This window comes from Corvus moneduloides, chromosome 6 (assembly GCF_009650955.1).
Source record: "Corvus moneduloides isolate bCorMon1 chromosome 6, bCorMon1.pri, whole genome shotgun sequence".
In the NCBI taxonomy this organism is placed as follows: Eukaryota; Metazoa; Chordata; class Aves; order Passeriformes; family Corvidae; genus Corvus; species Corvus moneduloides.
In genome coordinates, this window is record NC_045481.1 from 37,080,029 (window position 1) to 37,092,425 (window position 12,397).

Below are 12,397 nucleotides of genomic sequence, written 5' to 3' on the forward strand. Positions count from 1 at the left end.
GAAAGAAATAATCCTATTTTGAATGTTCAGGGAGACTGAAAGTTGTACATCCCACCTCCCAGCATCTTCTATCATTCTCCTTTTCCAGTTCACTTCTAGTTTCTTGTGCATCTGTCGTGCACCATTCAGTTGAGATTACCTTATCTACACACACCCAAGCTCCACACTGCAGTTCATTGTCTTTAAATGCCTTATTTGACAATTTCATTCCTTGCAAAATACCTAAGCAGTGTGTGGACTTCCACTAAACTCTGGTGAAATTAAAACTTTGGCTAGTTGTAACCCAGCTGATTACTTTGAGTGGTTACAGGTGTCATATCCAAGCCTTTTCTTACTGTATTTGCACAGGTACATCAGTTAGAGCTCATACTCTTCAAGCCTTTGTAATTTTTTTTGTCCTATATTATTAACTTCTTGGTGCCTTTAATTCAGTGGGTAATTTGAGCAACTAAGTAGCCTACAGCATGATCTCACTTCACTGTTCATGATCCCTTCTGTCTCCGCTTTTGTCTTCCTCTTGCCTGTGCTTTCTTTCCCCTGGGGATTATACTCTTTTTCACCACTTCACAGACCAGGCCTTAATGTCAAATTTACATTTGTCTGTCCCAAAGCACTCAACTTGTTGCCAGACAAAGATGTTCTCCTCTTCCACAACTGCTTTGCATGTCACCATTTCTCCTCCTGACACCAGAAGGCTTTGATTCTCCCCGTCAGCAGATCCCCTTTCTCTTTTCTGGCAGACTTGGAATGAGACAGCATCTCCTCCTAGGTCTGTCCCTCAGGCCCCTGCAGAAGCAGGCAAGCCAAACAATTTCGGTGTTAAAAACTGCTATGACAGCCATCCACAAGCTTCCTATCAGTAAAGAATCTTGAGGCTCAAGATGTGAGGTGGTGTGTGCCTCTATTTTAAATGCTCTGCCTGTCACAAATGGTGCACGCATACCTAGATTATGAGAATGAGAACTTGCATTATGAGAACTGCCAATAAACCAAAAACATTTTCCTTTCTTTATTTTCCAGAGACAAGAGGAGTTGGAGGTGGGATTTGCCTTGGATAATATGTGAGTAAACATGAAATGCAACATAATCTGGAGCAAAAAGAAACAGCAATTCAGAGGCATGAAAGAATCTGGTCTGATTGTCCAGAGTGCATAATTCCCAAGGAATCTGTGCTATGAGCTGTGTTGACAAATGGGTGCATGCCAGGATGACCTCCCACGAACTTCAAGCAAACAGGGAGAACATCCTAAATCCTTTTCTTTGTCTACTGTAGTGAACATTATTTAAGACCAGAATGTTGCTGGTTTGTTATGCATTTGTGTTTGAGTTCAGCAAGAGGGTCCACCCCTTTGAAACACAATATGGAATAATGCACTGGACTTGTGATCCAGAGCCCTTATTGTTCCATCATTCAGTGAACTGTGGTTTTTTTAAAATTGGATTCTATGTAACCATCCATGGCCTCAGCTTGGGACTCAGAATAAAATCACTACATGGTTTGGCCTCAGAGCACCTTTGGCATTTTTTTTGCTGAGCTCCAGGACTGGATGAGCCAGTAGGATGACAATTGTCCTTTGACATAGTAGAGTGAGGAAAGTTGTACAACAGGTCTCCTGGGACTTTTCTTTCAAATCCAATATGCAGCTAAAAATATGCAAGAGGAAGATCAGGAGAAGGGTGGGGCTTAGGAACTATACTGTAATTTTAATGAGTTATTATAAATGTATTCTCTCTTTCTGTGTCCTAGTTCAGGCCCTCCTGAAACCATCATTACTAATGGAGTGCTAGTGGTGAGTGTTGTATTTCATCATCTTTCTTGTCCTGCTGCCACACTTGTTTCACTTGACTCACAGTCATCATGACAACATACCCCTTGACTGAGAAAGCCAGCACTGAAACATTGCCATTTCCCACTTCACCATGACACATCCTTGTGGGTGGCACCTCTGGAGAGGTGGACATCCTCCATCCCAAAACCCCTTTGCTGTTGCAAAGGAAACATGTGGAAGTGGTTTAGGTCTGAGACATCAGTGCAGCAGTGAATTGTTTCTTAGACATCACTCCTCCCAAATTCCCATATTGCTGAAGTGAGAGGGTTTGTCCTATCCCATGCACGTCATGTCCTGCATTCATAACTGTGGATTTTACACAGCGACTTCTCACCCCTGACATTTTCTCATTTATTATTTTTGCTTGCTCATGAATTTTTTTAAATCAGTCCTCCGCATCTCTGGGATCCTGAAAGCACTTTGTCCTTATCTTCTCCCTTCTGCAAGCCCTGTTCATCCACACTGCACTCCCACCTTGCCCTGGTTGTGTCCTATTTAGACTAGGAAACAGAATGTCATATCAGAAAATTCCCTGCCATGAGGTATTTTACTGTTCATGTCTCTTACAGTCTCGCAAAATCTGCTGCTTAGAAGTTCAGGTGGTTGAGAAGAAGACAAAGAAGAAAAAGGAGAAGAAATCAAGTAAGGTTATTTCTTCATCAGCTATTTTTAACTGATGCGCTAATGTTATGAACACAATTGGTTTAATGTAAGAATTAAAAAACCCCAACAAATCCAAAACATGAGAACAGCCTTGTGATAGACTCTGTAAGAATTTTTGTTGTCAGTTTTGATGAGAAAACTAATCTGTGTCTGCTTTTGTGTCGTTTCTTTAGAAAAAGAATTCTCCTTTAAAGTGCAAGGCTCTTATGAAGGCACCCAGGACATTATGCTGGGATCTAATCTGGTCTTCAGCTCCTCCTCTCCTGCTAAATTCCACTATGCCAGATACAAGCAGCCAATGCTGGATGTTACACTACCAGGGAAGAAACGACCTCCCTCCTCAGTATGTTACAACTGAGCTTTATAAAATATAATAATGGCATGTAAAATATCAAACACCACAAATAGTAACATTAATTTGCATTGTGGGCAGAGAGTAACGCTCCTTACAATATAAACCTGGGTTTATTTGTATTTTTTCAGCAGTCATATGTGTATGATACACGTTCTCCAAATGTGGAACTTCATTCCATTCCAAGTGGAAAAAACATGATCTTAGCAGAGGTGAGTGCCTTTTTGTGGGAGAGGCTGAGAAACCTGAATGTGGAAGTCTGCATCCCCCTGATGATTACCATGGTACTTTCTGACAGTGAAAGCCTGCAGACAAAAACACCACAGCCTAACAGTGGTAGGTCGTTCAGCAGTTGGGCCAGGTTGTGCCCTGTTCTCTTTGAATAGATGTGGGTACATGGGGCATCTTGCTGCTCCATCCTGATCTTACTTCACACTAAATTTTGAAGCTCTGCTCTTCCCCTGCTCACACACCAGTGGGGCACCTGAACTGACCGAGGTAGCGTCAGACTCCTGCTGATGCTGACCATGCTTTACAAAGCACTTTTAGACTCATGGTTAAAAAAATCCATATAGAGTGAAAAGATCATGACTGTTGTGGGGTATAAGCCACAGAAATGGGGGAACAAATGCTGCTGTGTAGAATCATAGTGTGGCTGGAGCCCAGCTGGCTGCCTAAGAGGTACTGTCAGTAGAGATGGGTAAGGCATAAATTATCATTACTCTGTAAACAGCACTTATCCTCAGATGTTACATTTACTAAAAAAGAGTTAGAAATTACTGAACAACTTCCCTTTCAGTGAAACACAACAGTCAATTTGCATAGGCTGCAGGATTATTCAGAGCTCCTGATTTGTACCCACATTGCTAGGATGGCACAAGCTAAAATTCCTCCTCAGGCTGCAGGGAAGAAGCATGTTGTCAGCACTCACACTGCTCACATTCTTGCTTTCCAGGGTAAAGGATTTGATTTATATGCGAAGGCAGAAGACTGGTAAGAGACTTGGCCCCTCTTGGAGGTTAACTTGTACTTAGTTGAACTCATCTCTCTCTAGGCTCTTTCCTGGGGAGGAGGCACTCACAGCAGGACAGTAGGTTGTGTGACCAGGTGATGTGGCATTCACATGAGCTGGAAGCAACTGCATGTAGTGTAGTGTAACACATGTACATAACCCATACTGAGACATGAATAATGAAAAATATCCATAAAATAGAAAAAATAATACTACAAGCCAATTATGGTACCCAGTGTTATGCTCAGCACAGTCTTTTACCTCTTCTTTAACAATGGGCAAGATCACCTGGCATTGTTGATTATGAAGTAGGAAAAATTTCTGCCTAATTCAAGAAAGTATGAGAAGTTTTTCCTACAGCTCTCAGTGAACACTAAAATATGAGAGAATCCAGAGAGCACATATGTCAGAAATTAGCTGCACGAATGTCTTCCCTTTAGGTTTTATTTCGATAGCTGCTTAGAAATTTATCAGTCCCTTTTTCTATCCTTCTTTCATGTAGCATTGTATACCTGCTTGGGAGTGTAGGAAAGGGACCTAAATGTATTTTGTGGATCAGGTTTATTTTATTGCATTGGAAACTCTGAGCTTGTCTACCAATAATAAAATGGAATATTCTTTTTTTCCTGATCTCTGCTCCAGCCCAGACCACCTTGATGTGCGTTTAGGATTTGACCTCTGCATACAAGAGCAAGACTTTCTATGCAAAAGGCAGAATTATGTTATTCCTGCCCTTAAGAAGGTCCTGCATCTGGAACAGGATCTGCTGGACCATGAGGTCTGTAGGGAAAACATTTAAAACATCAGACGAGTGCTTAGCAGTGAGAGCATAATGGCATAACATGACCTCTTTTTCTTCACAGTTAAAATTTTTCCTTATCTTTCCTCAGCTTAAAACTTCTGTACGCCTCCAGTACTGCCCCATCCCTCTAAATTCACCCCGCTGTTTGTGTCCTTTGCAGTTGCTATCCTGATTTTAACCCTTTTCCCGCTACACCTTCCTTGGAAGCCAGACTAGGTATTCCTTATATAAGAATGGATTCTTCCACAGTCTTTACCCTATTATTGTTATCCTTGTTGATAGTTCCTCCTCTCTTTGACCTGTGAGATTTCTTTTTAATTCCTGCTTTTTCAACTGTTTTTTTTCTCTCTTATTGTCTCTTTTGGTTTGAATTAATGCATTTTTATTTGTTTCATACCAAACATCTATGTTGAACACAATGGAAACAAGTGTCAAGATGTCTACGCAAAAATTGTCATTGCTTCTATTCCTGTTCTCCTTTATAAAATAAATGGTAGCTTATATTTCATTAGAAATAATTTAGAAAGAAGCGTGTGCCTAGGCACACATGGTGGTGTCAGGCTTTATGTATCAGGAGGTCTCTGCTGAGAGCCACAGTCGGGTGCAGCCACTGTGTGATGCCGGCCCTTTGTGTCCCTGTGTTGCACAGACCCCGGTGGTGGCCATCATGACCACGGGAGGAGGGATGAGATCCTTGACCGCACTCTATGGCAGTCTGAGGGGCCTCAAGAAACTCAATGTCTTGGACTGTGCCACGTACCTGACTGGCTTGTCTGGTACTACATGGTGAGTAGGAGCGGGCAGCCCTTGGCTGGAGTCTCCCTGATGACACCGACGTGCTGAAGGAGGCTGGGGCTGACATACAGTAGTCTACCTATAATAACTTCTCAGCAGTCCTACTTTTTGATCTTCTTCCAAAATTGACAGAATAAAGTCTTTCCATGGGGGGAAAGTCACATAATTTGCAACTACATGAAGACAAATGTTTTTCTAAGAATGGTTTATGGAAAATTGTTCAAGCTGTTTTGGCAGGGATAATGACTGGGACTTCAAAGGGAACATGACAGTTTCATAGGGAACTGAAGACAGGAAACCTTAATTCCAAATCCAGAACTTAAAATAGAAACATAAGATGTAGCTATTGCCTACCTCAAACCTTGGCGTGCTTTTTTTGCCTCTTCAATATGTATTTCCTCTTCCTAGGACCATGTCAAACTTGTACAGAGATGCTGACTGGTCACAAAAGGATCTCGACAAGCAAATCAGTGAGGCTCGAAAACATATGACAAAATGCAAAATAAATTCATTTTCCTTGGAATATTTGAAGTATTACAAAAAGCAGCTGTGTCAACGGAAAAGAGAGGGCCGCAAAACATCTTTTATAGATCTCTGGGGGCTTGTCCTGGAATCTTTTTTGCATGATGGGGTACAGTATGTCATAAAGCAGCATTTACAGTGGCATGCCAGTTTCTGAAAATTTATTTCTGGTGAAGATATTTATCTGTTTGCTCTGAGAAAAGCAGTTTGTTACGAGACAGTGCATGTAAATGCACAGCCATTTCCAAAACATTTGGTGCCAGCCTTGTAGATACTCATCCATGGTGGAAATCAGCATGCTTGGTTGTGAAATTTTGAATATGTTTTTCCGAGAAAACTCCGAGACTAACATTTTGAAACAATATTACAGTTTAAGAATTGTTTTTCATATTCTGCAAGTTACTTGTTTAGAAATAACAAAATTGCAGACATTATGCATGCCCATGAGAGATGTTAACAAAAGGACCTGCAGACTTTTGAAAGGTATGAGGTCTTACATAAAGTTGCAGCATAATGCAATAACGTCTTTTATATCAAAAGTATTGCTTTCTGTTCCTTATTGTTTCTTTCCATTTTCATCTTAACACATCATCAAATAATCTGGCATCAGATTGGACGTCTGCAGGTATTTCAGTAACAACACTCACGGGAATTTTGAAAAATATGGAATATTTCAGAAGATAAGCCAAGCACACATTATACATTACAGGCAGGAATTTTTCTGCCCTGCAAGCTTAGATGAAGAGAAAATATTGCCATGCTAATTTTTGTCTCAGTGTAACCATATTTCTGGAATCACAGAAAGACAACCACAGACTCTCTGATCAGCAACGAGCCATTGATCACGGTCAGAACCCACTTCCTATCTACACTGCAGTTAATGTCAAGAACAACTATAGCACTATGGATTTCAAAGGTAATTAGGAGACTTCTGAGAGTCGTTTGTCTTTGTATTTATGGTGGTAAATCGTGGAACAGTCTTTTTAGACAGCCTAAAAAACCCCCTCTCATTTGAAGACCATAACCTCAGCTGATGTGTATTCATGTAATATCCTTGTGATCACGTACAAGTTAGACTGTCTATGCAAGACCCAAAAATATTCCAAAGCCTTTTCATGTTCATGAGTTTTCATTTGTAGCATGCTTATAACTCACTGCTATTAGTCCAAAATATTAGACTCAAAAATGGTTTTGAGGGCTGTAATAAAACATTGCTCTCTTCTTCATGTTGTTTTTTACAGAATGGGTGGAGTTCACCCCATATGAGGTTGGATTGCAAAAATACGGAGTTTTTGTTCGCGCTGAGGATTTTGGCAGCGAGTTCTTCATGGGACGATTAATGAAGAAGGTCCCTGAATCCAGGATCTGCTTCTTGGAAGGTACGCTATTAAAAACAGCAAATTATTTTATTGCTTGTTCTGTTTTGAGGGCTTTGTTTTGGGGGTTTTGTTTGGTTGGTTTTTAACATGAGCTTTATAAACTAAACACTAATAAAGTATGGTGCAGGACTAACAGAGCAGTTTCACCAGAGAGGATAAGTATCTCTTTGCTGAATTAATACTTACTATAATGGATTCAGTTTACAGTAAAGAAGAAAATTCAAAGGGACAGTCAAATAGTTATTTACATTTTTAAACCCAGTTTTGAATTAAAATATAGTATGGCCTCCAGTACAACAATAAAATTGAGGTCTCTGGGAATCCATGGTTCAGCTCATGCTATTCCAGCCTATTGCCTGTGTCACAGGTAGTCAGTATTTTGTATGCTCCCAATAAACATTTTACATGAGCCTTCATGCTGATTCTCTTCTCCATCAGGGTGTGTTTGAGCATGCCAGGCCCCCCTGCTCCAGTCTTTAGGCCACATGTCACTGGCTCCAGTTTCCACACTGCCCGGGCAAGGCTGGGGGGAAAACAACACAGCCATCCTTGAAACATTTTTGCTGTTGACTGAAGCTGAGCGTGGATATGTGTTTTCCTGAAAAAGAGAAAAACTGTCAGAATCATGACTGATTTCACTTCTCTTTGACTGGCCACTCCACTGAGCAGGAAGGAGACACTGTACTATTTTAGCCTGAGTCTGTGATGGATTGTCACACATTTGCACTCCCTGAACCAAAAAACAGTGAGAACTTGTGCCCTAATGGATAACCAAAGAAATTGCTTTTCAAGCTCAAAAATGCATGGTCAAAACTGATCCCTTGGTGTGTTAACAGGCTTATTCTCAAAAAAGGAATCCTACAGAAACAGAGGCTGTAAGGTTATGTTGTAGTTATGCCCTTGTCAATATAATTCCACATCAAATCTCTTGGATTGCAAGCTTTCATCCTTTCTTTTTATACAAGCTTCATGATGCTTGGGGTTTTTTCCTAAAAATACAAATTCCATATTAATTCACAAATTAATTCACAAAGATCTCCATCCCTAAGACATAAGACAAAAACTGGATACCAAAAACAAGGTTTAAAAACCAGCAGCCAAATAAAAATGACACATCATGTTTTTAAAACAAAATAACGAAAAACAAACTTCAAAGTTTCATCTCATGATAACAGTTTTGAGATTCATGATATGTGCATGTTTGAGTTAGAAAGCTCTTTCCTTTTACAGGCATGTGGAGTAGTTTATTTTCATTCAATGTGTTATATATCTGGAATTTGTCCCATTCCTCAGAAGATTTCTGGCACAGGTGGACCCGGGACCAAATTGACAATATAGGTAAATGACCATACTTCTTTTCTCACTGTGTATTTATTGTTAGATGGAGTTAGATGTCTCATACTGCAAAGTACAAATCAATAATTTAAAAATCTCTGGTCCTGTGATCTATCAGGGGTCAGCACTGATGTTGGTAGATGATTAAAATGTTCATAAAGAATAAGATTGATCTGTAAATCATTAATAAAGCAAAATGATTTTGACTGCTTCAAGTGGGAGCTACAGTAATACAAAGGAGCACAACAGCTGTCCTTTTCCAAAGCCTGCATTCAGTCTGTTCCACAGATGATGTCTGGAACAGACTCTCATTGCTGTTTGACACTGTATCTTGGGGGCTTTTATCCAAGCCCAGACTGCGTAAGGAAATGGTATTTGTCTAGTAAGAGTAGCTTCTTATTTTCTGTTTTGTTTCGTCTCTCGTGCTTGTTGGTCCTTTTAAAAAGAGAAAGCATCAGGGTTTATTACTTACCTTGACTTCTTGAGGGCTGACGCTGCTCTAGGCAGTGGAATTTACCCGCTTTTCCCCGGGCAGAGGAGGAGCCCCCGCTGCCGGCGAAGCCGCAGGAGCTGCGGACGCGGCTGTTCACGCCCCCCGGGCCCCTGGGCAGCGCCCTGCGCGCCGCCCTCGCCGACCGCGTCTGCATCGCCCAGGAGCACAACTTCCTGAGGGGCTTCCAGGTGCACAACGACTACCTGGAGAACACGCACTTCTGCAGATGGAAGGGTAACAGGAGACCTGTGGGCCTGGGGAGGGAATAAACAAACTGAACAAAACAACCCCCCAAATTTGATATTAAACCAGTTGTCTGAGGTTGGAGGCCAGGTTTGGGCAGAATCTCTGTTAGATCAATCTGTGATTGATCATGCTGCAGGATGTAGCATGGTGTGGTGTTGAGCTACGTGTCAGTGGTTTTGCTGGTGGCACACACCTCCTGAGGCTGGGCCAGCAGGTCCTTCCTCTCTTCAAAGACACACTCAGTGGGGAGGCACAGTAAACACCCGTCATGAATGTTGTTCCTGCAGGTCCAAAACTGCATGTGACTGGAGCTGAGAGGGCAGAAGAGAAGGCATATGGCAAATCTCCCTTCCCCAAGGACTGTAACCAGTTACGGCTCTGTGGACATGGTGTAAGGGTGGAAAACAAGCTAACAAGTTTTTCACTATTGCACTTAGAGCAAAAAAAAATTTTTCTTTCAGATACTGTGTTAGACACATTTCCCAACCAGCTGACACAATCAGATGAATTCCTGTCTCTGGTAGATACTGGATTTTTCATCAATACAAGCGTCATGCCACTGTTAAAACCAGAAAGAAAGGTGGACGTCATCCTGCATTTAAATTACAGCGCAGGATCCCAGATACAGGTGACAGTAATTGAAACAGTCTTTATTTCTTCTTCAGTATGTGTATACCTAAAATTTTTAACAGGTGCTTTTTATATTGGTCCTACTAAAAGTCTTAACCTTTAACATTTTTAGCTTGATGATGAAGTGTGATACATCATTTATAAGCTGCACGTATTCTTGTTTGTTTTTCTTGTACAATAAACTGTATTGTGCTAAGACTCAGCAAAAAAAAAAAACCCAAAGAAACTTCTCTTCAGTGATACAGTGCTTTCCATCGGGTTTAAGAGCTTTTGCACAACAAGCTTAGAAAATGTCCACTTTGTTACTGGACTCCAAGAAATCCTGAGCCTTATTTCAATCCTATTTTAAGTCTTATTACTGCTCTGTTCCCTGATCCAGGCTTTGGACCAGACCTGCAAGTACTGCTCTGAGCAGGGAATCCTTTTTCCTAGGGTGGACTTGAGTGAAGAAGACAGGAAAAAGCTGAAGGAGTGTTACTTCTTTGATGGTGCTGAGACTCCAGGAGCACCAGTACTGCTATTTTTCCCACTAGTTAATGATACCTTCCAAAAATACAAAGCACCAGGCAAGTATTCAAACATGTTAAAAAGAAGGTTTACATCATGGACAGCCTATTAAAAGGAATATATTTAATACTCCAGCTCTTAAACTTCACTGTTGACTCTTTTCAGTACATCAAACCTTTCTGTTGCTCAACGTTAATTTTTTTTAACCATGCCAGATTTGATGCCAGGGCTGTGATGTTTCAATCCCTAAGCTAGTTATCTTGCAGGTAATTAGTTTGCAGGTAACTTTGATGTATCTACTAATATGTACATCCATAGATACATACTGTAGGTACCTTCAGGTACAGCTAAGAACTACACTGCAGACCCATGTAAGAATAATCACCTTTTTTTCTCCCCTCATCCTGTGAAGCCACTGGTATCCACTTGAGCCAGGGACTGAGCTGTCAATTTGAATAGGAACTGTTAGGTTTTTTACAAAAAATAAACCCAAACGAGTAATTGTGAACTCTCTCTGCGGAGAGATACCTCCTTTCCTTCCTCTGTTAAGAGTTTGCTTGTTTATGACCAGAGTGATTTCTCTCAGCAGTGATTTCTCACCCTTTCCTCCTAGGTCAGAAGCGCTCAGAGTCAGAGATGGAGGATGGCAAAGTTGATCTCTATGGCTGCTGTTCCCCATATTCAACATATTCCCTTCAATACACTGAGAAGGCGTATGACCGCCTGGTTCAGCTGGCTGAATACAACATCCTCAATAATGAAGATCTCATTATACAGGCCTTGCACACAGCAGTGGCACGGAAAAGGCAGATAAAGAAATAATGTCAGACAAGAGAGGGTGCTTTTATGTTCCCTAACCTGCCGAGAGACTGAAGGTCTCTTTCTATTAGCCAGCGGGCTTCAAAGCACTCCTGCTCAATCCCACTAAATGGTAATCTCAGGTGAACAAAAAAGACTGAAGAAAACCTTTTTCTCCACAGAATTTCACTGCAGCAAATCATTGCAATTCAGTTACAACAATGGAGTACGAATCGTCGTATGGTACAGAGGACAGGCAGCCACAAAGAAGAAGGTGCTAAAATGATAATAAATATGGTGCTCGTTGCCCTGAGAAAGAGTTTTAAGTGTTTAAGCTTGACATCTTCAGGGCAGACCACATTAAAAGCATATTTTATTAACTCAGCTTGTGTTTTGTATTTGCAAGGTGGCGGTGAGACAAGCAGCAACCTTTGGGATGAGTTTGTGACTGGGATCATGGCACTCTGCATTCTTAGAGAAAAGCACATGCTGTATGGAGAATAGCACTGTGGAAAGGGACCTGCGGGTCCTGGTTGATGGCAAGTTGGATATGAGCCAGCAGTGCCCTGGCAGCCAGGAGGGCCAAGCGTGCACTGGGGCAACCTCACTTGGAATTTTCTGTGTGGTTTTGGATGCTACAATGTGACAAGAAAAATGTTAAGCTATGAGAGAGTTGAAGGGCATTGAAAATGATGAAAAGCATTGAGGGGAAGCCATATGAGGAGTGTCTGAGGTCACTTGGTCTGTTCAGCCTGGAGAAAAGGAGACTGAGGGGAGCCCTCATTACACTCTGCAACTTCCTCTTGAGAGAAAGAGGATGGACAGGCACTGATCTCTTCTCTGTGGTGACCAGTGACAGGACCCGAGGGAATGGAATGAAGCTGAGTCAGGGGAGGTTTAGGTTGCTGTTGCGGTGCATGAGGCGGTGGCCACAGCAGCAGAACATTCGGAGGACTGGTGGACAGGCCTCCAGAACACCAAGGTCTAATCCTCACCACCATGGTTATGGCAAGTTCCCATGTTCCTAGTGGTTC

General features: G+C 41.6%; 1 protein-coding gene across 1 annotated transcript in view; it reads left to right on the forward strand.

Annotated features, from left to right (window-relative positions):
- LOC116445975 overlaps positions 1-11,747 on the forward strand; it is a 60,370-nt gene extending 48,623 nt beyond the window's left edge. The window contains exons 29-44 of the mRNA XM_032113170.1: positions 1,021-1,061; positions 1,748-1,790; positions 2,399-2,471; positions 2,666-2,835; positions 2,976-3,056; positions 3,800-3,837; positions 4,499-4,634; positions 5,308-5,444; positions 5,862-6,084; positions 6,777-6,891; positions 7,217-7,354; positions 8,585-8,692; positions 9,225-9,416; positions 9,716-10,056; positions 10,438-10,624; positions 11,179-11,747. Of these exons, the coding sequence (XP_031969061.1) occupies positions 1,021-1,061; positions 1,748-1,790; positions 2,399-2,471; positions 2,666-2,835; positions 2,976-3,056; positions 3,800-3,837; positions 4,499-4,634; positions 5,308-5,444; positions 5,862-6,084; positions 6,777-6,891; positions 7,217-7,354; positions 8,585-8,692; positions 9,225-9,416; positions 9,716-10,056; positions 10,438-10,624; positions 11,179-11,387 (2,232 nt within the window). The 3' untranslated portion in view covers positions 11,388-11,747. The remainder of the gene's footprint in view (positions 1-1,020; positions 1,062-1,747; positions 1,791-2,398; positions 2,472-2,665; positions 2,836-2,975; positions 3,057-3,799; positions 3,838-4,498; positions 4,635-5,307; positions 5,445-5,861; positions 6,085-6,776; positions 6,892-7,216; positions 7,355-8,584; positions 8,693-9,224; positions 9,417-9,715; positions 10,057-10,437; positions 10,625-11,178) is intronic.
- The last annotated feature ends 650 nt before the right edge of the window (positions 11,748-12,397 follow it).